General features: G+C 35.9%; 1 protein-coding gene across 5 annotated transcripts; it reads left to right on the forward strand.

Moving 5' to 3' along the window:
- Positions 1-275: 275 nt before the first annotated feature.
- Positions 276-27,487, forward strand: LOC148953794 (uncharacterized). 5 transcript variants are annotated; one of them, XM_089085642.1, is made up of 4 exons: positions 276-401; positions 4,469-4,798; positions 17,389-17,665; positions 26,971-27,487. In XM_089085642.1, exons 1-3 carry the CDS (start codon positions 395-397, stop codon positions 17,604-17,606), a joined length of 555 nt encoding a protein of 184 aa, XP_088941768.1. In that variant the 5' UTR covers positions 276-394; the 3' UTR covers positions 17,607-17,665; positions 26,971-27,487. The 5 variants fall into 5 exon arrangements, with proteins under 5 accessions (XP_088941768.1, XP_088941765.1, XP_088941767.1 ...); XM_089085639.1 differs by lacking the exon at positions 276-401 and adding an exon at positions 442-545; XM_089085641.1 differs by lacking the exon at positions 276-401 and adding an exon at positions 453-927.
- The last annotated feature ends 207 nt before the right edge of the window (positions 27,488-27,694 follow it).

The raw sequence follows: 27,694 nt of genomic DNA on the forward strand, positions 1-27,694 counted from the left end.
CTGATTGCCCTCCAATCACTTTTGACTCTTAAGAGGGCACTAGAACTTCTAATTTTCAATCAAATTAGCTCCTTTAGAATATCAATGATACTACTAGCTATGATAAAGCATCGCTGCCTATGTCTTTATGAGCCCTATAGTACTTATATGCCCTTCTAATGCCTGCATGCATATAGGTTTTTCGGTTAATTGAAACTCTTCCTAAACGTTTCCTAAAAGTTTCAACTTATGCCGTTAGTGTCGTTAGTTACAGTAACCGTAGAAGCAGCATTAAATGAACACGCACGGTGTCTTCTGGCTAGCTCAAAATCCACAACCTATGAAGGTGAAATTCATCATGAAATTCGCTCGCGAAGCGTCGCGAGCAGCAAATTTTTTCGTATCTTTGGTGTAGATGGGAGGTAAGTTTAAAATTTACCCCCATACCTCTAATTAGTGAATATATACCCTGAATTGGTATATATAGGCCTAGAGGTGGGGGTAAAATTTATTTCCAACAAAAATGATTATTATATTTGGAAAAAGCATAAAAAAGGCATTGAGTGGTATATTCACTTTATTTGTTGCCTAAGTCAATAATATTATTTGGTAAAAATATACCAAGATCTGTTTTGCAAGGTGTCACTTTCATAACACAATCATTTTTAAAGGTCACTGCCATCTAGAGGGAGGAGTGGAGATAGGTACTTCAAAATACCATCTTAGAACACACTTTCGTAAATATTTTGCAGTTCTTATTATTGACTTACAAATAAAGTAAACATAGGCTACCAATCAATGCTTTTTTTATGCTATTTCGAAATATAGTAATCATTTTTGTTGCAAATGAATTTTACCCCCACCCCTACATATATCAATTCATGGTATATTTTTGTACATTAGGGGGAGGGGGGTGTTGTTAAAATTTATTTCTGATGCAAATGAGAGGTAAGCTAAGTTTTAACTTTACCACCACCTCCTAATGTGCAAATATATACCCTGAATCAGTATATATAGGGTGAGGGTGAAATATAGGGTAATGTGCAAATATATACCCTGAATCAGTATATATAGGGTGAGGGTGAAATTCATTTGCAACAAAAATGATTACTATATTGGTAAAGAGCATAAAAAAAGGCATTGAGTAGTATGTTCACCTTATTTGTAAGTCAATAATATGAATTGCAAAACATTTACCCATCCTTTAATCTGTAGACCTATCCCTAAAAGTTTCATTTTCCCAACCTGACCCATTTCCAAGATAGTAAAAAGTAGTTAAACTAGAATTTTACCAAAAGTGAAACCTTGTAAAATTGTTCTTGTGCTTAAATAAAGTACAAGAAAACTGTTTTCAGCTTCACAACTTTGCTCAAACCCAATTTATGAGGTTTCAAAGATCTGCAAATACATCTCCTAAATTAAGAAGAAAGAACAACATTGTTATGGCTTAACATTCTATTTGATTAACAGGGATTCCACTTTTAAGACTTAAACCAGAGAAAAAGAAGCCAAAAACTGGAAATTAAGGGAAAATATTGTTATGTCAAAATTCCAATTGGTAATGAACCTGTCAAGTTGGCAAATTTCTAAGACTTGGAAATCAGATGAGGGTTAAAATTAAAGCTTGGCAATACCTTCTCTGAGTATATTTTTGGCCCTGGATTCATCACTGAAAGTTTCATTTTCATATCCTAACCCCTTTTCAAGATAGCAAAATGTAGCTAAACTAGAATTTTACTGGATCTGAATACTCTTTCACAGAATGCTCAGCTACTCTAGTAGCCTAAGAATTAACAATACAGAATTACTCCTCCTTAGAAAGAAACACAATAGAAACTTGAAAGTTCCTTAAAAAAAACATAAATAATTCCTTAAAGGAGTTAACTTTACTTTACCCCCACAAAAATGGTATAGTGAAAGAATTCTTAATATAAAGGTGATTAAGGCATGATAACTATTATGTTGGCTTGTCTTAATAGGCCAGTAGTTTATGACATATATTTTTTTCAGGAAATCTGAAAAAGAGCCAGAGGCCCATATAAGTAATGAAATAGTGACGTGAAAAGGGCACCATTGAGATCACCAAATGTAATTTTGGTGCCACTTCTAGTCTGGAGAGCTTGAGAAGCACAAAAAGCCCCATTTTAACTTATGTGTTCTGAAACATTAAGAGTTGGTTTGTAATCCTCCTTCTTCTATGCTCCCCCTCCCAGTCTTGTAAAAAGGTGAGATTTGAAAAACAAAATGTCTATTAAAAATTCATTAAATTTGATTAAGGAATAGTAACTTAACAGCCAAAATTAACTGCACAGATAATTGTTTTATGCTTTTGAAAAGAGCTTGAAATGCAGATGGCTATTGTTATAGTTGCATTAGGCAACAAAATTGGACTTTCTCTGAAGTGAAAACAAAGAACATTGTTTTCAAACAAAACTATTTGCTGGAAAAAATAATAACTTTTTATGTTAGTTTCATAAAAATAACTCAATTTTTTGTCTGTAAATTCTCAAATATACTTGTGATGAAATACCCACTAATTTTGAAGACCACACTGTCTATCCATGACAATTTATCCCTATTTGAACTTTATTTACCTACCAAACTTTTTATCAATGTGAAAAAGTCATATAGGCCTATATCTCAAGGTAAAGTTTGATATATGATTTATTTTAAAAAATGGGCTAAATTTCTACTTCAGAGTTAAATTTAAAAAAACAGCAAAGCTAATATAATAAGATATGTCAGAAATAAAAATTTAAGGGAAGTAGGAATTTATTGCCCTATTTTTGTACAGAAATATTCACATTGAACTCTAGAGTTTCATTGGCTAAGTTAGACAAAGATTTTTTGCAAGGTTTATTGCATAGATATAATAAAAAGGATTGAAAAAAGACGAAGTATTTTGTTTGAAAACAATGAATGAAGTTGAAATTTGGAATATGCAAGAACTTCCAGGAGTTTGGGTGGTGACAGCTTATGGAATCTTACATCCAAGTGTGCCAGCCCTCCACCAAGTTGTTAGTTGGCAGAATGCTATGGGTGTATCAATTTCAGATATTCCATATCTCAGGAGGAACTGGGAGCAGGGATGATCCTTTGGTTTCCTCTTAGATGGCCCATATAACTATCCTTGAAGTAGTTCTTTAACTCAGCAAAATCACTGCCAATCTCATCCTGGAGATCTTTCAATGATGATACAATGTTACAATAGGATGAAACACTAAAGCTGGTATTTTCCGAATCTGCAGCAAAAAATCAGTCAATTCTGTACTGCTGCTGATGCCCGAGTGCCTAAAACTTCCAATAGATGCTCTGACACAGATGGAAGCAGCAACCTTTTATCTCCACAGAAGGAAATGTTAAATTTAAGGCAGAAACTGATACAGCTACCACTGTCTACCTATGGCAACTGGATGAGAGGGGGGGGGGCATTTTATAGCTCTGATCTCTTCCAAGAGATGGGTGTATGTTGTCTGGGATTCATTAAGGAGAAAGGCAAAAAGGCCAGTCCTAGGGTTACTATCAAGAGGTACATAGATGGTGTAGAGCTTATAAAACAGCTCCAGGGTTGAAGGGTCCTATCTATAAACAAGTGATCAGACATGTGGGGATAATCCAGGTTTCTCTGGCTCCTATAATAAACAACCATTGAGAATATATTACACTGATGTCAAAAAGTAGGGAAATCTCCCCATTGCCATGTTTTTGGAGGTGATTGGAGATATTAATATTGGCTCTAGAAGTTAGTGTTAATGGGACTTTCTAACTGTTATAAGTTGATTAAAGAACATGGCTGTGGGAAGCTTGATGACAACTAGGTTACTCAAGCTTTCCACCACAGTTAAAACAATGGAAGAAGCATCTGAAGTTTTTTGTTTGGGTTTGAATTCCTTGAAGGGCAATAAAGACCTCTTCATCTTCTATACTAGGGAAGTAGGTTTAATTATGTAGCACCCCTACCAACATCCAGTGGGAATCAGCCTAGAACCATTTGTATATTGTGTGACAGCAGCTTAGGTTTGACTTGAATGTGCTATTGGAATTCACAAAGTCTGTATCCCTAGAAAAGTTCAGATGAATATCCCAAGGGAAACAAGGAAGATCTTAGATTAGGCTTCAATGAGGTTATTATTAAAATCCTAAGCATTGAATGGATTTTTTACAAAGTGGCTAAAGCAGAAGCTATAAATAGGGTAGGGACAGATAGTTATTCTATTTAACTGAACATTGCTAAATCTTAATGAGTTTTAATTATCATTTTGTATAAGATTTAATCTTAAATAAATGAGATGTCACAGATAAGACCATTATGAGATTATAACAAAATGTCAAAAATCTTAACAAGTTATTACAAGGTAGCTAAAGCAGAAACTTGAAACAGAGCAGGGGTGGAGATAGAGTTGGCTTGCGTCTTGACCTCAAATAACTACAAACTAAGATGAGTTTCCAGTTGCAGCTGTTTATAGTTTTATTTATTTTTCTCTTACAGACAGCACAACTGTTGTTTACACACGCAAGAATGAGGCAATGACTGAACTAAATGAAACAGTTCAACAGAAGTTAGAAATGGCTGAGGGAAGAGAAGAGAAACCAGGGGAAGATGAAGCCAGAGTTACAGAAGAAACGACTGAAACTAAGACAGATTATACTGCTAAGAGCAAAACAGCTCTTTATGTCGCAGCAAGGAAAGCACATATAGCAGCAAAAAAAGAAAAAGCTGCAAAGAGGCTATTGAATCCAATGTCTGACGTAGTTCTTTTCCATGAGACACCATTGAAAGAACCAGAAATGTGCAAAGTTTCTGTTACCCTTGACTGGTGTAAGTAGGGCTTCATCTTAGTTTTTTGATCACATTCAAAGGGCATATTTCACATTTTAATACTTTTGTTGAAAGGTTAAAGGATGCAAATTAAGAAACACTTCAGCTGTGTAAATACCAAATGTGTTAAGTGACATATCAGTCAAAAATGAGTTATATTCTATTTTTTGAGTTGTAAATGAATTATAAAATGAGTTATACTCTACTAAAATCCAACACACCTGATCCATTATTTTAGTCAAAATGCACATATTCCTTTTTGTTCTTGAGATATTCTCAATATTATAATAATTGTGATAATAATTTTATTTCAACCCTTCATACAAATACAGTGTAAATGCTTAAAGGAGTTATAAAAACGAAAGAAAAAAGAATGAAAAAATCTCACAACACTACAAAATTAAATTGCAATAACTATAGAAGGGAGAAAAACAAATGAAATCAAAATCACGATTTTACTGCACAAGACTAGTCAATAGAAAGTCATGGACTGTTCTGTTTCGGCTTTTGAAGTGGGTAGACAACTCATCCATTTTCTTACTTGTCTCAAAAATATGGTACCTCTGCAAAACATAAGAGTTTCTGAACCATATGGGACTTCCCAATAAATATTCGCAATACCCAAAAAATTTGAACGAATTTGGTTTAAGAACTGGTCCGCTATTGCTATTGGGCGACTTTAACTATGTTTCAGGAGAAAAAGACATTTTGAGTTCAAGCTGGAAAAATATTAAAAGGAACATTAGCATCGAATTAAAAGAAGTGGTAAAAACATGGAAACTGATAGATGTGTGGCAAGAAATGGGAATGGAGAGGGGTAGACAAAATCAAAGAAAAAATGCTTAGCACGGAGGTATAGCCGACATATTTGGGAAGAGAATGGTCGGTTTTTTATTGGTGTAATTTCTTATATTAATATTTTGAATATTAATATTTGAACTTGGAAAAATGTTAAAAAAAACGAAATCTCTGTTTCTTTCAAAGCTGAACAAAAAGTTGAACATTTTTTCAACTCAGGAAAAGATAACACTGACCCTGTACTGGGTAGTGATGTCTACAGAATGATAAATCGAAATTGAAGACAAGTTTGATGTTTTTACTTCGATTTTCCTTCAAATTTCTTTAAAAAAAAATCATGAAAGTATTAGCCAGATACTTACACTCTTGATGTCAAATCCAAAAATATTCTTCATGTAAATGGGGAGCTCAGTAAGTATGATCAGAAATCCCCAATTATGACCAATATTGCAAAACAGAATAGCATAAAATGGTAGGGAAGTAAATATTGACTTCCATGGCACAGGTGCAGACTATAAGAAAGCAAATATTTATAAAACAAAACTATCCCCCAAAAACTCTCCCAAAAGTCAACAAATTTTACCCAAAAATCACATCATCCGATTTAGCGTATCAGAGAACCTTAGTATAGAGGTTCCAAGCTCCCATCTGCAAAAATGCTGAATGTTGTATTAAATTAATTAATTCACTAAGATAAACAAATTTATCCGCATTTACAAAAATCCATAAAAAAGAGGATTAAAAATTAATTAATTAAATTAATTCACTAAGATAAACAAATTTATCCGCACTTACAAAAATCCATAAAAAAGAGAACTTAAAAACGCGGCTTTAGTACATGAATGAGCTGCTTAAATCACCAACAAAAAATAGAATAAAAATCATACCGACTGTAGCGGCCTTTTAGGAAGGTTCACATGTGCAGTTTTTAGCTTAAGATGGATTCGGGGTGACGATGCTCATTCATAATAATAAAAAAATCAGTACACGTATGATAGTGGATAACAATAATTTGCAAAGTAAAGCAATGCACTGAATCGAAGGTCTAATCTTGTTCTAGACTATGAGAGATTCCGGGAAATACGAACAATTGTATTAGGCGTAATTTGATGCATTTGGCTTTATAGTTTATAGGGTGCCAAATATACATTTGGCACTCTGATTACCTTGAAATGCGCAAAAGCGCATCGGTGCATAAAAGGCATGTGACTGACGGACTGCCGTCAGTCACAATTTTACATTGGTAGGAGTTTGGGAGCAGTTTTCATGCAGTTTGGGAGGGTGATCTTCGGGACAGTACCCCCCCCCTCCTTTGAAACATCGTGAATTTTTCTGTATGTCCCACAAAAAAAAACAGATTTGGCCACTTTTTGCTTGTTCTGTTATAGATTTAGCTCCCCCCCCCCCACCCACCATAAAAAAGAAAATTCTTGGTATGTGCCTGATTGAGGATATAAGAAATAGACATTAATAGCTTATAGTTAAGTTCTTACTGAAGGAAAATAGCAAGTCTTTATTAACAAGATTTGCTGCATTCAATTTTGTATTGCTTTGAAGCTAGATATAAACATTTTAAACAGTGCTTCTACTTTATCTTCTCATAGAAATAGTAAAACCGCCTAAGAATGCTGTATCTCCCAGTATAAGACATATTTGAATAATCTGTAACTAATGAACAACGAATAATCTATACAAGGACCTTTCTATCTGTAGTTAGGACTTAAAGCCTCAAATTGGTAACACTGATTTGACGACAATCATATAGGGAAGAGTCATACAATTTGTTTCTCCCTTTCTTGCAATTTAGACTTATTCATAGATTTTGTTTTATCCTCGATATTCATAGACTTATCCTCGATAAATCATGAATCACATATTTTGGTAAACGCTTTGAACATAGCAAAGGAAAATGGTAATTTCCTTCTTGCCATTCCTCCTCGTAGTAGCGATAGGCCACAACCACTAGACTTTAGTGTTATTTCCCATTCAAAGCTCACTACAACAGAGCTATGGATAATTGGATACTAAGCAATCCGGGAAAAACGGCTACCGTGTAAAACATAGCGATTGTGACTCTACTAAAGATTTTTAGTGGCTTTGATAGGATTCCCATAGGATAAGTAAGATACTCAAACTTATCCTTTTGGACAACTGTTTTCCTGCAAACATCAACAACACAATTTGGCAATGTTTCGTCGTTAAAAACAATGAATTCAGTCTTAGACAACTCTATTGTTAGCCCAATATCTCCAAGTGCAGACAACACGACATTAATAGCTTTCTGTAGAGATTCTAAATTGTCAGTTATCAAAAGTAGATCACCTGTGTAAGATAGATGGCTAGCATCAATTCAATCTTCTATCAAAAGTTCTTCTATCAGTTTTGTCGCAGAACATACTGCATTGTTAAATATCACAGGGCTGATTACTGAGCCTTGTGTGACACCTCTATGTATCTCTATAGGTCCAGAAAACGGTCCTGCAGACCGAATTCTTACTTGGGATTTTTGATACCATTGCCACAGACATTTACAGACAAAGGGATCAACTCCTGCCCTTAGTAGTGACAGGACTGCTTGCGAATGTAGAACATAATCAAACCCCTTAGATATGTCTATTGCGCAGACAAATAACGAAGTTATTTGTTTCTTAAACTTTTCAACAATTGGGATAAAAATCACATTTGTGCATTCTGAACACCAAGACCAGACTGGAAACCGAACTGATTGTCACCCAAAGCCGGTCGTGCCATCATTATAGGGCACAGTATCTTCTCCACTAACTTTGCTAGAACTGAACAAATAGTGATGGACCTGTACAGAGAACAATCCTTAGGGACCTTGTGGGACAGACTGTTGCAATACTATTGCTTGGAACAATAAAGTTATGTGACTAAACAGTCTAGGGGTACCATATCTCAGATGTTCCGGCTGAATACCATCTGCCCCAGGCGATTTTCCTAGAGGAAGATGATGATCAAAAGATTTAACACATCACGGGGTAATAGTAAGCCAGTTACTGTATTGGTTTAGTCGATCAAAATGCTGTATCAGAATGTCCCGGAAATTACTTTCTAATGATGGAGGATCAGCCGCAAAAATTGAAGAAAAATGTTCAAACCATCTATTTATTTCAATGCTATTAGGTGGCAAACAGGAAGAACAGATAAGTTTAGACACTTATCGCCATAGCTGATGAGGATTTTTTTATTTACCGCAATAGCTCTTTAACCAGACTTCTTTTCCATGACTTCACCTTCTTTTTATATTGGTGTTTACTCAACTTCTTAATTTTTAAAACACTTCCTGATCGTGGTCTTTCACAATCAACCCAGATTTGTCTCCAAAACACATGACGAGACTTTTCAACCTTCAAACCAGGAAAATCCGACCAGCCTCTCTTACTGGTATTCAGCTTTATTTTTTCTGTTGGAACTGCAACGGATGCAGCCGTTTTCCTACTATGGATCAATTCTAGCAAATAACAATTCAAATCGAGAAGCCGGTCAGACTTTACCCGTGAAAGCAAATGAAACGGAACCCTTATCTCATCTAACTACGAATCAAGTAGCATCTGGTAAGTAAATATATCAATACGACTCCAGTTCTGTTCAGTGAACCACTTGGGTCTAGAAGGAGCATATGTCTCAAAAGAACTGAGTGGTAGATGAAACTCAACATGCAAATGGTCACTATAATCCACTCAAAATATGCTTTATCCAAATTTTGACTAGTTTTGCAGATCAAAACGTGTTAAGTACATAACTCTTTCACAGTCACAAAGATTGCTATATAAGGCCCACCATGAGATGGCCAGAAAGGCACAATTGGAGCTCAATAGAGATATGGGGACATATTTTCCAAAACAGTTTTTGGCTTCTCTTGAACATTTTGAAAAATGTCAATGCTTTTGTAATTCCAACTTGTGAGAATCACAGAGTTTAGTCAGGAATCCCTTAAACGAGTTATCTGGCTAACCCTAATTTCCCCAGATGTAATTTGTAAAAGATAACAACAAATACTTGTCTGTCTGGCTATCTGCCAACTGAAACGCTTTTGGACAATTAGGTAAGCAGCAACAATGGTCATGGGCACTCTAGTGCATACATAGCTTATTTAGGGATCTCTGAAGGTGTGCCACCTTTTCACTTTTGCTATCTCTTTTTGTTATCTGCATATATTTTCATATGTTTTACCGTTTTTCATCCAGAACATCCACAACTAATCCAGACCCTTTCAAGTAGTAATCTTCCTAACCTCTGATGTCATTTACGTCTTGTGAAACGCTTAGGATAAGTAATCAGGCTAGTTGAATAAGTAAGTATGGTATGTTTGTATGCATAAACAGTACTAAGTTGGATTGTGTAGCTTCATTTCATGTATATTGATGATGTAAATTGAGGTGTATGGTATATAAATACTTTATATGTAAAATATGAGCCTTTTAAATGGTAAAAATTAATGTTAATGAAAATTGGGCAAGATTGTAATAAACATTGAATAATGTCAAAACAAAACAAAAGCCTAAAATATTTATATATATATATATATATATATATATATATATATATATATATATATATATATATATATATATATATATATATATATATATATATATATATATATATATTTGTTAAATAAGATTTAAAGAGATGCAAGTAAGATCAAGTAAAGATTAAATAAAATAAAATTTGTTCATAAGCTAAGATTTTGTGAGTCAGGCATGTACTCAGAATTTTTTTTTAAGGGGAGGGGGTGGAATCATTAACAAATTTGACAAAATGAACAAGATTTTCCCATAGAGTGAAAAATTAGGTTTTCGAGGGGGACCTGCCCTATTACCTCCCCCATCTGTACGACCCTGGTATTTGTTTTTTAGTCTCTTTCATAGCTAATTGTTGCTACTTATAAAGGATTGATTACACATGTAGAATTGTTGTCACTCGTCCTTAGGCTAAATCTCTGTCGGATCAGTATGACAAAACAAAGAAGAAGAAAAAAAACAATTAAGAACCAAATTAGATAGTGATTTTCAGCCAGTGAATAAGGAAACTAAAATGATAAATGACTGATATTTCGGCAAAGACTTCCACAAATGCGTCCTCAGTGCTAAAAGAAAAGGAAATAAAAATTCCTATTTCTATTTAATATTTCTTTACCACATCCTCCCACCACAACTGTGGACGACCTGCTTTCCGTTTAGCCCTAGACGGTTGACCAAAAAGGACAATGTTTGGCAATCTGTCATCCTTCATCCGCAAAATATGCCCTAGCCATTTCGACCTTTCTTATATTATAGCCCTAGAAAGTGGAATTGAGCCACACCTTTTGTACAGTCTTCTGTTTGAAATACGGTCAGACAGTTGGGTACCCAAAACAATCCGTTGGCGATTTCTCTGGAAAACATTTAGCAAATCCTCCTCCTCGTTTTTTTGAGCGGCCATGCTTCAGAACCGTATTTGACCAGTGTCATCACTGTAGCTTCCTGTATTCTAATCTTGGCTTGCAGACTTATTTCCTATTCGAAAAAAACACCCTAAGCTTTGGCTAGTCTATTTTTGACATCTTCAGTGCTCCCACCGTCTTTAGTAATAATCCTACCTAGGTAAGTGAAGCTATCCACTTGATCAGTCTTCTTGCTACCCAACGTCACCTTTTCATCTGCACTTATTCCTAGGTTTAGCAACTTAGTCTTCTTAACATTAATTTTCAAACCTATTCTAGCACCATGAAATCGTAAAACCTCTAAAAGTTCGTTCACTTTGCTAGCATGTTCATTGAGGATCCTTAAATCATCAGCATAATCTAAGTCCAGGAGATTTTTTCTTCTCCATTTGATTCCGTGTTTTCCCATTACCTTGCTTGTGCTGCTGAAGACACAGTCTATCAAAATGATGCATATAAATGGGGATAGAACACAACCCTACTTAACTCCTGATTTAACATGAAACCAGATGCTAAACTCATTTTGTAACCTAACCGCAGCGGTGTTATTCTCGTACATAACACCAACCACTTTAATGTATTTGTCTTGTATCATAGGCAGCGCAATAGCGCTGCACAATGTATTATTACTTTTTTTTTAAACCAGGGCACGTCGTATCGAAGAAGTTGTCGTAGAAACTTCGAAAAGGGCTCATCAGATTGGAAATTGGAAGGGCTAGTGCTCTTTTAATAGTCGAAAGCAATTGGAAGACAACTAACACCCCTTCCACGCCCACCATTTCCTCAAACACATTCAATCAAAATTTTGAGACTGCCATTTTATTCAACATAGTCGATTTCCAGATGGAAATTATGTTTTCAAGGAGGACACTCCCCCCACAGCCCTCAGTGCAAGGTTTGTAAGTTATGTCCTGGGGGCATATAAGGTTTTTATAGAAATGTTATCGTAGAAACTTCAAAAAGGGCTCATCCGATTGGAAATTCAAAAGGCTAGTGCCCTTTTAATAGTCGAAAGTGATTGGAGGGCATCTAACCCCCCTCTCACGCCCACGACTTCCCCAAACACATCCAATCAGTATTTTGAGATAGCCATTTTGTTCAACGTAGTTGAAAGTTCTGGAAATTAGGTCTTTGAGGATGACAACCCCCCCTCCGCCGCAGCTCTCAGGGCAAGGGTTGTAAGTTATGCCCTGGGGACATATAAGGTTTTAATAGAAGGCGTTGTCGTAGAAACTTCAAAAAGGGTTCATTCGATTGGAAATTGAAATGGCTAATGCCCATTTTAATAGTAGAAAGTGATTGGAGTGCAATTAACCCCCCTCTCTCGCCCACCATTTCCCCAAACACATCCAATCAAAATTTTGAGACAGCCATTTTTTTCAACGTTGTTGAAATTTCTGGAAATTAGGTCTTTGAGGATGATAACCCCCTCAGAGCCCTCAGGGCAAGTGTTATAAGCTATGCTCTGGGGGCTTATAAGGGCTTTATAGAAAGCGTTGTCGTAGGAACTTTGAAGAGAGCTGCATCGATTGAGTATCGAAAGGGGTAGTTTGAACTCTGAAATTCGGCAGCAATTGAAGGGAAATTAACCCCCCTCTCACGCACATCAACCACATCCAATCAAAATTTTTACACCGCCAATTTGTTCAACGTCGTTGAAAGTTCTTAAAATTATGTCTTTGAGAATGACAACCCCCCCCCCCCACATCCTTCAAGGCAATGGTTGTAAGTTATCCCCTGGGGGCATATAAGGTTTTTATAAAAAGAGTTGTCGTAGAAACTTCAAAAAGAGCCCATTCGATTGGAAATTGAAAGGGCTATAGCCTTTTTTAATAGTCGAAAGTGATTGGGGGGCAACTAACCCCCATCTCACGCCTACCATTTTTCCAAGCACATCGAATCAAAATTTTGAGATAGCCATTTTGTTCAACGTAGTTGAAAAGTCCAGAAATTATTTCCCCAAATACTTCCGATATAGCCATTTTGTTGAACGTGGTTGAAGGGTTTGGAAATTATGTCTTTGACTATGACAACCCCTCTCCCACAACCCTTAGGACTAAGGTTTTAAGTTATGCCCTGGGGACATATAAGGTTTTTATAGAAAGCGTTGCCGTAAAAACTTCAAAAAGGAATCTTTCGATTGAAAATTGAGAGGGCTATTGCCCTTTTTAATAGTCGAAAGTTTTTAAAAGATAAGGAGAATCACCCCCCCCCCATGCCCGTCATTTTCGCAAACATTTCCGATCAACATTTTGATATGTTTTTTTTTTGTTCAACTTAGTTGAAAAGTCTGGAAATTATGTCTTTGAGGTTGACAACCCTCCCCCCATAGCCCTAAAGACAAGGGTCGTAAGTTATGCCCTTGGGGCATGTAAGATTTTTTATAGAAAGTTTTGCCGTAGGAGCTTCAAAAAGGGCTCATTCAATTGGAAATTGAGGGGACTAGTGAAAGTGATAAGAGGGCAAATACCCCCTCCCCACGCCCATTATTTTCCCAAACACTTCCAATCAAAATTTTGAGATAGCCATTTTGTTCAACGTATTTGAAAGGTCTGGAAATTATATCTTTGATGATAACAAATCCCCACCAGCCTTCAGGGCAAGGGTTGTAAGTTATGCCCTGGGGGCATATAAGGTTTTTATAGAAAGCATGGTCATATAATCTTTGGAGAGGGCTCTTTAGACTGGTAATCAGACGCTGTGGTGCTCTTTTTAAGAATCAAATTGATCGGAGGGCAGCTACCCCCCTCCCCTCTCCCCCACCTCACTCACACGTCGTATTGTCCCAAAATGCATGTAATAGAAATATTGAGATAGCCATTCTATTCAAAATAGTCTAAATATCATTTAACAAGGGTTTTGGGGTTGAAACAAACCCCAGAGACTAGGGACAAGGGCTGTAAGTTATGCCTAGGGGACATTTAAGGTTTTTATGGAAGGGATGCTTGTTTAGCTTTAGAAGAGGCTCAGTCTATTTCCCTGAAAAAGACTATGCCAATATAAAACGAACAGAAATTAACGAAAAGAACTTTTTCCACGAAATCAGTTTTTCAAAAAAAGTAAATAACTCCATTAAACCAAAAATGAACAAAAATAGAATCAAATAATCTACCTAGCATACAACTACCACAAATCAGTATCAATAAATAAATGAAACACAAAACAAACAGAAAATAAAATAAATAACATAGTCAACCTCAATTCGAGCAGAAATTAATATGATCAGGGTTCTAAATCCCTATGCTTTCTAAAAAGCCAGAATATAATTTGTACTTTCCTGAAAAACACTCTTTTAAATGTTTTTATTTTTATAACTTTTAGAAATCAAAAATTAATTAAGATTTTAAGGAATAAATATCAGCATATGTGTATTAAACAGACAGTGCACATTTTTTATTTTCAGTAAATTCATTTGAATTTTTTTCAGTAAAGTAAAAATTATATTCTGGCTTTTAGAAAGCATAGGGATTTATAACCCTAATCATATTGATTTCTGCTCGTTTTGAGGCTGACTCTGTTATTTATTTTATTTTCTGTTCATTTTGAATTCCATTTATTTATGGATACTTATTTGTGGTAGTTGTATACTTGGTAGATTATTTGATTCTATTTTTGTTCATTCTTGGTTTAATAAAGTTCTTTACTTTTTTTTGAAAAACTTATTTTGTGGAAAAAGTTTTTTTAATTAATACCATACAAGGAAAGACCTTCGCTAAAGCTCTTTTATCTGCTTAATCGAATGCTTGCTCATAATCTGTAAAACTGAGGACTAAAGGTATATGATGATTCAGGGATTTCTTAATTATTAACCTAAGAGCAAAAATTTGGTCGGCACATCCTTTACCCTTCCTAAAACCTCAGTCTTCTTCTCTTAATACTATGTAAAGCAGAGGAGGTTCCCAGCCGATTTTAGCCATGCTTCACCTAAGCATTTCTACAATCCTGATACTCCCCCTAGTTAACTTTAAATGTTGTTATTCAAAATTTTACGTATAGTCACGTGAAGAAAGCTTAAAAGGCCATTAACTTGGTATATTTTTTAGGGTCGTTCTCTGGGCATATTTTATACCAATGAAAAATATTGTCTGAATACGACACCTTTTATACAGTGTGTGACGACATTGGAATACCAATTTTGCTCTTTAAACGAATATGAATGTGACGTAATTCCCGTGAAAAATGTTTTTCACAATTAAGGCTTTAAAGTGTAGTTAGTCGAACGGTGGGGTGTGCACCCCACATTGGGAGTCGTAGTTCTACAGCATCTCTAAGTCTAAAAATTATCATCAAACTCATTAATTTTCTTCCTGCAGAAACCAGGCTAATGCGTCTGTAATCGCCACACTCATTATTATCACCTTTCTTATAAGGGGTGTTATTAGGGTCTTCCTAAGATCGCTAGGTACTTCCTCTTTTTCAAAAACCCTATTCCTAATCTTTGGCAACATATTTCTAATCTCATATCCATTGTGCATAAGAAATTCATTTACCACACTTCCAGATCCTCGGCAATTTTATCCATGGCCTCCACTTCACACCTTCTTAGTACATATCTTAATGCTTTCTCTACTTTATTTGCATTCTTCTTGTTTTCATATGATCTATCACTCAGATAATTCATGTACTAGTCCCTTCTCCTCTATTAAACAAAGCTCTTTCAATTATATTCCTAGCTGCGTTCCTAATTTTCTTCCCAAGACACCATCAGCAACTTTGCAAATTGTTTTCCTAAAATCATTCTATGCGTCCTCTACATTGCCATATTTTAAACTCACCAGTTAAGTATTCTATTGTTCCTGGAAAATTTCTCTCAAATTCTCATCCTGGAGTATACCAACGTTATAGCTTCCCGGAAAGTAGTTACCCTTCTGAATTTTCAGCTTTAAATTAAACCTGTACACCAATAGATGGTTATCTTTACTTTTAGCATCAATAACAGCACTCCTATATGCCCTAGTATCTTTTATCGATCCTGCCAATCTTCAGTTTACAATAACATGATCAATAAGGCTAGCCGTCTTACCATCAAGTCAATATTATGTTTACTTATGGACCGTTTTATGACCAAATACTGTATTGGTATGAACTAGATTGTTATACCTACAAAATTGCAGCGGTTTGTAGCCATTACTACCACCAGTAGTACCTGTACCACAGCTAGAAAACCTTCGGTTTGCAGGATAATTGCTGCTCATTTTAAGCATTGATATGGATTATTGCTTTGGGTTGAAAAGAAATTTCTTTTATTTTATTTATGTCTACTTAAATGAATTAACCATTGAATGTTTTGTATCGGATTAATGACGCTTTTTTACTACTAAAGTTCTTGCATCGGCCATCCTGGCTAAGTGGTTGGCGCTCTGGGTTGCGAATCCTTTGTCCGAGGGGAACGCGTTCGATTCATGGTGTGGCCGTTTATTTGGTTTGGGACGGGGGTTAGTAACGTGACTCTGTAAGCTCAGCCAGAGTGTACCCAGCTCTAAATGGGTACCCTGGAGAAATCTGGGGAAGGTAAGCTGAAAGGGTTTGCGAAAGCACAGGATGGCTGGTCCCCAACCTCTTATTGCACATCCTGACTAAAGGGTCACGAAACTCAGCACCGCTGGTTTGGATGTTCAGGGTCTAGTGCCGTCGTACTTACTTACTTACATCAGCCCTGCAGTGTGTTACTCCAATACAAGAAAATGATACCCTGCACATCAAGACTGAAGTGAAGCTGTTTATTCAAGTGCTAGAATTTCTTTTGAAAGTCAGATTTCGAGAGACGGGGCGGCTCTTCTTAATGGAGGGAGTACTGTAATAGGATCAATTATATTAAATAATTAAATTAAAAATACAAAACTGCGTAGTTTCAAACTATATAGTTATGAAAACCTGTAGTTAGTCAGATAAGGAAAATATAGGAAACCCAGGGCATTTTGAAATACCACTTCCCTGATAGCGTACAGGTTGTGGGATGAGTTACTGAGTCAAGAGCCCAAAATTACGATTGAAGAATAAATCTGCAGTGTGCTCGATATCTGGGTCCTGTAAAACCAAGCTGAGGTCAAACCCACTGCCCCACTACAGAACTGAATTAACCTTGATGTGGTGCTTTTTGCAGTGGATCTATACATTCATGTTTTTTGTATATATTCATGCTTGTGTTTCCATAAAGCTAATGTTGTTATCTATTGTATTTTAAATCATTCTAGTTGTAATTAATGGTTTATTTAATGTTGAATAAAATTTTTAACTTGTTTCAACTTCTTAGATTTATAGATCTTTTAGTGTATAATTATTTTTTATTTGATTTATATTCATCAAAATTTCAATTGTAGTTAAAATAATAATTTTTGTTTTCCAGATAACAGTGACCTGCACTTGGCCATTGAAAAGGAAAATCTCAATAAAGCCTCAACATTTTCGGTTGATGTTTTTGGTTATATGTGGGCTGGTGCACGGTGTACTTACGGTGTTGTCAAAGGAAAGATTGCATTCCAAGTGAAGATTACCAAAGAAAATACATTCTCGTTTCAAGGAAATACATTTTCTCCCTCAAAACACAAGGCATGTGGGTGCTAAATTGAATACCCATGTTGTTCGTGTTGGTTTTTCAGCAAGGGATTCTACTATGCAACTTGGTAAGAAGGAATATGGTGGAGACTAGGTGTCAATTAGGGTTCAGACCAACCCCAATAATCCAGGAACCTATACTTATAATTAGAGCACAGTCTAAGCCATGGATTTTTTTTTAACGTAGCCTTGTCAGTAATACATAAAAAAAAATCATGAAAAAAATCATTAAAATTAAGTTTTGAAAAAAAATAATAAATTTTAAACAAGGAAATAATAATCAAAACGGAGATATAAATCATTGCCAGTAAAGAAAGAGTAAAATACAAATATTTTGGTTGAGACCTCTGCTCAACCCTCCCTAGTGCAGAAATGAGAATAAAAATATTTATAAGCAGATGTCAACAAGACTGTAAAAAAGAAAAGCCTTATGAAAGAGAACCTAAAAAAAGAAGTTGAAATAGAACTATTGTTTCAGTAATTATTTATAAAGAATTATTTTTCTCAATAAAAAGGGTATGGTTTGCAACAAGATTAAGAATAAGTAATGTAACTAAAAGAGCTTGTTACTCGATTGTTAATAAGCAACCCCATTACTACGGGTAACTTATAGGAATAAAACTGGTGCTAGTGTTGGGCAAAAGCATTAACGACATCTAGTTTTTGGCGTCTCTTGGCATTTTTTCAAGTTTGGAATTGTTTTCTGTCAGAAACTGGGACCAAACACCTGTCACTGCACTAATTTTACGAACTACACTAATCAAATTAAGTATTTCACTGAAAAAATGCAAAGAAACACGATAGACTAAATCGCGTTGACGCGATTTAGTCTAAATCGTGTTTTAGGGCTTTCTCCTGATCAATCAGATTGTAAATTCATAATATGGATTATAAATATGCCGTTCATCTGATAATCGAGATTGTGGAAATGATGTTCTATCGACAATCGGATTTTGTGTCTAGACGGGGAATGTTGATGAATCTTGGCTTGGCTTTATAATTTTTTTGCTTTTCCAAAGTTTCTGAATCTTGTTTCATGGATCTGATTTACCAGTGCAAAAGTCTTTTTGTTTGCTATGTTTGGCAGCTTGTCTCGTGGCCTTTTCGTGACGCTATTCCAAGTCTTTCTTGTTTTTTGTTTTCTTTTGAATAACTTGAAATTTATATAGCTCATTGCAATGCCCAGGGTTCCAAGATTTTACTTTTGTAAGCAAAAATTTCAGAAAAATCGAAAAAACTAAGAAAAAGTATATTTAAAAACCTTGTTTTCAAAATTAAATAAGGGTTAACAAAAATAAATAAAGGTTGTGGGGAAAAACTAAAAATACCAGGTGAAAGTACTCTTTTCTTATGACTAATTGTGGCTCTATTCCCTTCTTAACATAAAAATAAAAGTTCAATAGAGAAAATCCTTTTATTAAATAGTGAACAACGGCAAAATAATCTCTAGATATTTCGGTCACATAGTTTATGCAGTGGCCGTCATCAGAAAAATTATATATATATATATATATATATATATATATATATATATATATATATATATATATATATATATATATATATATATATATATATATATATATATATATATATATATATATATATATATATATATATATATATATATATATATTTCCCTAATAAGCCTTTTATGTCTGATCAGATCCATATTCTCCATTCCACATTTTTAATTGTTGAATATACATTGCCCAAATGTGAAAGAACTTGTTTAGGTGTCAGAGGTTATCCCTAATTTAACGTAATTATCCACTTAGCATAGGAAATTATGTACTTAAGGTACTTCTTTTTTTAATTTCTGATCATTTTTTAAATTATGCCAAGAAACCCGCCTCCCTCTTCATAGAAATTCCACCAAGAAAAATTCCTCCTTGGAAGATTCTCACGGATGAAATGCTTTCCCAATCTCGGGAAATTACTCCCGGACAGTTCCTCTGACCCTCAGAAAAATTCTTGCAAACGATTTCGCCTAAAAAATTCCCTTAGAACACTCTAATTCGAGAAAACACTTGTTTTTTAAATGTAATTTTGATTGGTTTTCAATCCAGACTGGACTATTTCCCAAAACCTGCTTTTTTGCATAGAGGCAAAAAAGCATATAAAAGCAGTTTGTAAAAGCATAAACGCTTGAAGATGAAAATCTAGGGGAGCACCACCCCCAGATTTCAAGAGTATTTATTTTGCATTTTATCTAAAAAACATCCCCCCCTCGATATCTTACAAATTAAATTTTTCCATCTCCATTTAAATACGAAAAACAATCTTTCCTCCCCCTCATTTTCGTGAATTGGGACCACGTGAGCACCCAATTTGAGCAACAAGTTTTTAAAAAGTCCAAACGTTAGTTTTGTTTTACAAAATAAATGTTACAGTAGTCCCCTTTGACACTCGGAACATTGCAATTTTACCCTTGCCTTGAGGGTTGTGGGGGAGTGTCCTCCTCTTTACTTAGTCCCCGTTTCTTGTCTCGTTCTCGAGTGTCCCCGTTCTTTACTTAAGCAGCGCGATCGTGCTGCCTATGATTTATACAGCAACTTTCTATATAAACCTTATATGCCCTCAGGGCATAACTTACAACCCTTGCACTGAGGGCTCTGAGGGGGTTATCATACTAAAAGACCTAATTTCCAGAACGTTCAACTACGTTGAACAAAATGGATATCTCAAAATTTTGATTTGATTTGTTTTGGAAAATGGTGGGCGTGAGATGTGTGTTAGTCGCTATCCAATCACTTTCAACTATTAAAAAAGGCACTAGCCCTTTCAATTTTCAATCGAATGAGCCCTTTGTTGAAGTTTCTACGACAACGCTTTCAATAAAAACTTTATATGCCCCAGGGCATAACTTACATCCCTTACTCTGAGGGCTATAGGGGGAGGGGTTGTCATCCTCAAAGACATAATTTCCAAAACTTTCAACTACGTTGAATAAAATGTTTTGGAGTGTCCTCCTCCAAAACATATTTTCTATGTGGAAATCAAATATGCTGAATAAAATGGTTATCTCAAAATTTTTATTGGATGTGTTTGGGGGAATGAATGGCGGGGGGGCTAGTTGCCCTCCAATCACTTTCAAATATTAAAAAGGGTACTAGCCCTTCGAATTTCCAGTCGAATGAGTCTATTTTAAAGTCTCTACGACAACGCCTTCTATAAAAAACCTTATAGGCCCCAGGGCATAACTTAAAACCCTTGCCCTGAGAGTTATGGGGGAGTGTCCTCCTCAAAAACATATTTTCTCTCTGGAAATAAACTACGCTGAGAAAAATGACTATCTCAAAATTTTGATTGGATGTGGTTGGGGGAATGATGGGAGTGAGAGGGGGGGATAGTTGCCCTCCAATCACTTTCGACTATTAAAAAGGGCACTAGAACTCTCAAATTTCCAATCGTATGAGCTCCTTTTGAAGTTTCTACGACGACCCCTTCCATATGAAGTGCCCTGCTCTAAGGGAAAAAAATAATAAATAGTACATTGTGCCAACATCGTTCTTTTATGCCCTCAGGGCATAACCTGAAACCCCTGCCCCAAGGGTTGTGGGGGAGTGTTCTCCTCAAAAATATATTTTCTATCTGGAAATCAACTACGCTGAACAATATGGCTATCTCAAAATTTTGATTGGATGTGTTTGGAGAAATGATGGGCGTGTGGGGGGGGGGGGAGGGTGGTCTAGTTGCCCTCCAATCACTTTCGACTATTAAAAAGGGCACTAGCCCTTTGAATTTCCAATTGAATGTTTCTACGACAGCGCCTTCAATAAAACCCTTATATGCCCCCAGGGCAAAACTTAAAACCCTTGCCCGGAGGGTTGTGGGGGAGTGTCCTCCTCAAAAACATATTTTGTATCTGTAAATCAACTACGCTGAAAAAAATGGCTATATCACAATTTTGATTGGATGTGTTTGGGGAAATGATGGGCGTGGGGGGGGCAGTTGCCCTCCATTCACTTTCGACTATTAAAAAGGATACTAGCCCTTTGAATTTCTAATCAAATGAGCCTGTTTTGAAGTTTTTACGACAACGCCTTCTATAAAAACCTTATATGCCCCCACGGCATAACTTAAAACCCTTGCCCTGAGGGTTTTTGGGGAGTGTCCTCCTCACAAACACAGTTTCTATCTGGAAATCAACTACACTGAACAAAATAGCTATCTCAAAATTTTGATTGGATGTGTTTTGGGGAATGATGGGCGTTGGGGGGGGGGGGGGCTACTTGCCCACCAATCACTTTCGATTATTAAAAAGGGTACTAGAACTCTTAATTTCCAATCGAATGAGCCCCTTTTGAAGTTTCTACGACGACCCCTTCCAAATGAAGTGCCCTGCTCTAAAGGAAAAAAAAATAATACATGGTACATTGTGCCAACATCGTTCTTATATGCCCTCAGGACATAACTTAAAGCCTTTGCCCAGAGGGTTGTGGGGGAGTGTCCTCCTCAAAAACATATTTTCTTTCTAGAAATCAACCGCGCTGAACAAAATGGCTCTCTCCAAATGTTCAGTGGAATTGTTAGGGGGACTGTTGGGCGTGGGGGGGAATAGTTGCCCTCCAATCACTTTCGACTATTGAAAACGGCACTAGCCCTTTGAATTTCCAATTGAATGAGCCTTTTTTAAGTTTCTACGACAACGCCTTCTATAAAAACCTTAAATGCAGGGTATAACTTACAAACCTTGCCCTGAGGGCTATGGGGGAGTTTCCTCCTCAAAAATATATTTTCTATCTGGAAATCAACTACGATGAAAAAAAATGTCTATCTCAAAATTATGATTGTTTGTGTCTGGGGGAATGATACGCGTGGGGGGGGGTCTAGTTGCCCTCCAATCGCTTTCGACTATTAAAAAAGGAAACTAGCCCTTCGAATTTCCAATCGAATGAGCCTGTTTTGAAGTTTCTACGACAACGCATTCTATAAAAACCTTATATGCCCCCAGGGCATAAATTAAAACCCTTGCCCTGAGGGTTTTGGGGGAGTGTCCTCCTCAAAAACATATTTTCTATGTGGAAATCAACTATGCTGAAAAAAATGGCTATCTCAAAATTTTGATTGGATGTGTTTGGGGGAATAATGGGCGTGGGGGGGGAGGGGCTAGTTGCCCTCCAATCACTTTCGACTATTAAAAAGGTTATTAGAACTCTCAATTTCCAATCGAATGAGTCCCTTTTGAAGTTTCTACGACAACCCCTTTCATATGAAGTGCCCTGCTCTAAAGGAAAAAAAAATAAATAGTACATTGTGCCAACATTGTTCTTATATAGAATACGCACTTGCCATAGCCTCCAGACAATCGCGAAGCTCAAAGAAATCTTTTTGGCTTATTGGCTAGTGAGTCTGTATTTCTCTCACAAGATCCATTAGCAAGGCCACCAGAGTTGTGTCAATATAACCTTCTTTTTAATGCGCTGCTACACTAACTAGTCGACTAATATTAATAAAGTGCGCCGAATCGACATCTAACGCAGAGATCTACTCTAACGGTGGAAGAGCATTCATGAAGCGACTTTCAAACTTGGAGCACAACCTGTCTGTCACGAGAAAATGATCCCTTCTTACATCGTTTTTAGTTGGTTCTTTCACTTCAGCAAGATTGTTTTTCCCAAAGTCCACAAGGTTAGAAAACTACATAAGCAAAAAGCTACTTGCTTTGCACGCTTTGGTCTTTTACATGAAGAATCAGAATTGTGAGAATTTCGCAAAAGGTCTTCAGTAAGACTGCACTCACAAGAAAATTCTCTTAATTTATGAAAGATTTCATCAAAACCATCGTCAGTTCGCATGTCTATAATTTTATCTCGCGTACCTGCAACAAGAAGAGTAGCTTTAGAGAAAACTAGGTCTACCTCCTGCAGCTGCTCAGAGAGAGTTCGTGGTACAATTTTTTTCCGCTAGATGGAATACAAATATAAATTCTAATGTCTAAAGTCTGGTGGTGAGTTCGTGGGCCTAAGCTGCCGATTCCCCATCACTAGACCTTTTGGTAATTGATAAACACGGCCAAAAAAGTTGTATCTATTCAGTTCTTCATTCGCCGATCTATTTCGGTATGCCCATCTGTAGTAAATGATTTCTCCAGCTGATGAATAGTTGTGCCAGTGGCATTTTGAGCATTAGCAAACAGTCGATAGGGTTTACTGCTATTTGCGATAAAACAGTACAGCTCTTGAAGAGTGGAGAAGGAAAATGCCATTCATCTCAAGTTCTGAATGGAACTACCCAACGCAAGGTTGAGTCTATGAGCATGGCGGTTAATGTAAATTGCGTGCGGTGCAATTGCTATAATACAGACTTGCCCACCTGGAAAATGGACGCTAATGACACGGGTTAGGTATTTTCACAGAAAAATAAACAAAACATTTCATCTCCTTCTGGGCGTTGTTGAACAGTAAATTCCCCTTCCCCCATCTTAAATTTTCATGAATTGACATCAACTGATAGGTCTGAGTTTTTCTTTCAATGCTCAGGTTGTTCTTGTATAGCTCTTATTTGTTATATTTTTTCATTTTGTTCTCACCTTCTTTTATAAGTTGGCTCAAGCTAGGCCCCCCCCCCTCCGTTGAAAAGCCTTTTGTTTGTGAAATCAAAATATTTGTCTTTGATTGTTGGTAAAATATCTTTTTAACTCTCTTATTAACAAATCTTGCCCCTTTTCATATTGTCGTTTTGTTATGATCTTTTGCGTGTAAGATTAAGCACCGTCCTTCAAGATTTTCATCGATTCTTTGAATTGTCCTTTTACATAATATGATTTTCTTGTCTTTCTTATCTTTCCTGAAATTAAAAAAAATTATTGGTCAGAAATTCCCACTTTGATTTTTTTCAAAATTCAGGAAGCTAAATTCCAAGACAAATCGAGAAACAAAATTCGTGAAATAACCATTTTGAATCAAACCAAATTTAAAATTTAAGGTATTGACTGGAGACAAAGAAGAAAGAGCAACAGGAACTTTCGAAACCCCATACGGTATGGCGTTTATTAACAATAATACGTCAATGGCTGCTAGGATCACAAAAAGTCTGCCGTTGTAACAAATGATGTTTTATTTACCAAGTCCAGGAGCAGAAAAGACCTGAGTCACACATGACTCAGAAAAGATTCAGAACATATTCTTAAACAGACTCAAAGAAATATAGAGTACATAATACGTATATATAGAGGAGGCCACTGTTCCAGAATCACGTAAACGACATGTATAATTTTATTGTAGATCCTGGGTCAATTACTTTACTGTAATGAAAGTTCGTCACCATGGCTGTAACAACAAGGCAGTAAAAATGTGTCGCAACATACGAAATGGGAATAATAAATAAATATATTTGGGAATGAAGCCCATAGTATATTGTTATGAAGTACAGCTATATTAGAAACGGCTTTGTTTTAATTGAGAAGACTTTTTTACACAATTTTTTTTTCACTCTTCCAATCAAATTGACAGAAATTGTGAGAGCCAATTTGGGGCCCCTTGTAAAATCAGGATGTGGCTATAGCCCCAACCAGCCCCCCCCTCTTAATGAAGCCACTGAAAACGTCATTTGTACTTTACTGAAAACAAAACACATTTTAAACGTTTTCTCTTTTATACCGTTAATAAATAAAAAATCGCCGAGTCTTTAAGGAATGAATATCAATATATGTTAAACTATCAATTTGGATTTAATTTGATATTTTCATTGATCTTGGTTAAAATAGTAATTTCCTTTCTTCTACTTTTTCTGATTTTATGACAAATAAAAACCCCAACTCGAAATAAGGATTATTTTAAGTAAGGTGCAAGTAATGTTTAGGTTTTTATAAGGCATAGGATATAAGATCGTAGGTTTTTTATAGTTTGCCCACATCCTGTTTGTTCCTTACATTAATTAAAGTAAATAGCGACATGACAATTTAAAAAGTGGAAAAATCATTCTGGAAACGAGCAGGGTTGCTTCTATTCCATCCTTCGTTCTTTATTCTAAAGTTTGACTTTTTGTCCCACCCCAAGATTGACTGCTTAAATACAAGGGTGGTTGAATTGGAGTAAAAAAGTATTTTAAAGCACCCTAAAATCTTAGCGTCAAGAGCAGGTTACTGCGGAGGGGCAGTCCTCCTTTTATACTGAGTATCTTCTGCTCATTTTAAAAGAGTTTCGCAATTCACTTCCGTTTGGAAAAACTGTTTTCATTTAATTTGTGGAAAGGTCTATTGGCGCTGTGCTGGTGATGGCTGTCGATTTGCCCCATAAATTACTATCTTAGACCCGTCGAAATTTCAACTTCGATGGATCTATCCCTTTTGAAGAATTTCTTGGTATTGGGGTGGGAGAGATTTTTCTGACAGGGGAAGTGGGATTTTTCAGGTATAATTAGCATGACTAAAGATCTGTGGTATTAAGAATCGAGGTATCCAGGACATAGGAGACTCAAAGGAAGGATTATATTTTCAACATTACACGCCTCAAAGGTCTATATTTCTATATTTTTATGCAGTCGATAAAAAAACCCATTGCATTCGAATTCGAATAGAAAAAAATATACATTAGATACATCCATTAATTCATTAAGTAATGAGTAGTTGAGTGTTGAGCTTGTTGATTATCAAACAACTGAATGCTTATTATAATGGACAATAGTTCCTCTGACATGTCTACAACCTAATTATGTAGTATTACAATCAGCCGAGAAAGTCCACAATGGACATTCTCAAGAAATATCCATTCTATTTAACACAAGCATAATATTCATCTATAATATTCAGCAATATCAAATCAATTTCATTAGAATAATATTCAGCAATATCAAACAGCTAGTGTATGTTTTTTTCTGTTTTTGTAAGCCTTAGATTTGGAAGTTGATCTAATCGACTTAATCAAATTCAAAGATTATTAGGTGAAAGGGATATATGATATTGTCATTTAGTGTTCACTGGATAATGAGTTGCCAATGACCAATCTTATTGGTTTTTGCGCAAATACAACCAATGCAATGATATTACTAACAACCCATTACAGCACCAAGCCACCCGAACAAAACACAGCTACGCGCGCTCTTCCTCCTTCCCAATCTATTCAAAGCCTCCCTCTTTATAGCCACTCAAGAAGTTCCAATTTCTCTTGAATATTTTCTGACGATCTCCTCCCAAACCACTAAGGAACGCTCTGTTTTTCGTTTGGCCACAGATAGTTGACTGACAAGGACGATCTTTGGCAATTTATAATCCTTTATCTATACCACCTGTCCGAAGGACATGAATCTCTCTCTTTTCTTCTCCCTCGGCTTTACCCTTCCTCTGATCTTTATAATGATACTGGAATATCTCCGCTGGATCGTATTGTGGGTAAAAGTAATCTTTATTTAATGCATTCTGCTTTTCTAGGTACACTTCCACCGCCTCTGTAGCAATTTTTTTCACGGACAGGCTCAGGTAGGTACTCTACTTTTTTACGTAGTTCTTCTCGTAGACTTATTTTGCCCAAACGTTCATCTACAGCAGCCCACAGGTCTCCCGTTTATAAATCAATTCAATTATGGAATTCAGTCCCACCGGATCTTCCGTTATTTCTGTCTGCAAAGGCAGTTATTCATCGTGTCTTTCCAGTTTAGTAATTTCTCTCTCCTTCGTTTATTTTTCCTGTTTTCTCTTTTCCTTGTGTTTCTCCTTTTTGTGTTTTTCCCTTATATATCGTTATTGTTATAGTTTTTTTTTTACTGTATGGTAGTGTTTATTCTATTTAATCTTTATCTCATATATATTGTTTGATTTAGAGTAATATTTATGGTTGTTTTAGTGCTTTATTATTGTGTTGTAAGGCCCACGACAAGCCAAGCTTCTTGGGCCAAATAATTTTTCTTTACGTTTGTAATAGAGTTTAGTATTAATAAAATGATTGATTGATTGATTATGGCCCAAGAAAGCGAGATTGAACCATATATTTCGTTCTGCTTATTGTTTGAGATATGGTCAGTCAAATAGGAACACAAACAACCCAAAGACAATTTCTCTGAAAAACATCTAACAAATCCTCCCCACCTCTTTTGTGTTACCCAAGCTTCAGAACCATGCTTGATCTTTGTCATCATTTTAGCTTCCAATATTCTAA

The sequence above is a fragment of the Artemia sp. Qi Xiang Cuo genome, chromosome 3, assembly GCF_049724085.1.
Source record: "Artemia sp. Qi Xiang Cuo chromosome 3, ASM4972408v1, whole genome shotgun sequence".
Taxonomy (NCBI): Eukaryota; Metazoa; Arthropoda; class Branchiopoda; order Anostraca; family Artemiidae; genus Artemia; species Artemia sp. Qi Xiang Cuo.

Excerpts from the sequence above, each read along its gene's own strand:
- LOC148953794 (XM_089085639.1), top strand. The coding sequence starts at position 503 with ATGATTATTATATTTGGAAAAAGCATAAAAAAGGCATTGAGTG. Across the intron at positions 546-4,468 it reads CATAAAAAAGGCATTGAGTG|ACAGCACAACTGTTGTTTAC; the intron begins GTATATTCACTT and ends TTTCTCTTACAG. Across the intron at positions 4,799-17,388 it reads TTCTGTTACCCTTGACTGGT|ATAACAGTGACCTGCACTTG; the intron begins GTAAGTAGGGCT and ends TTTGTTTTCCAG.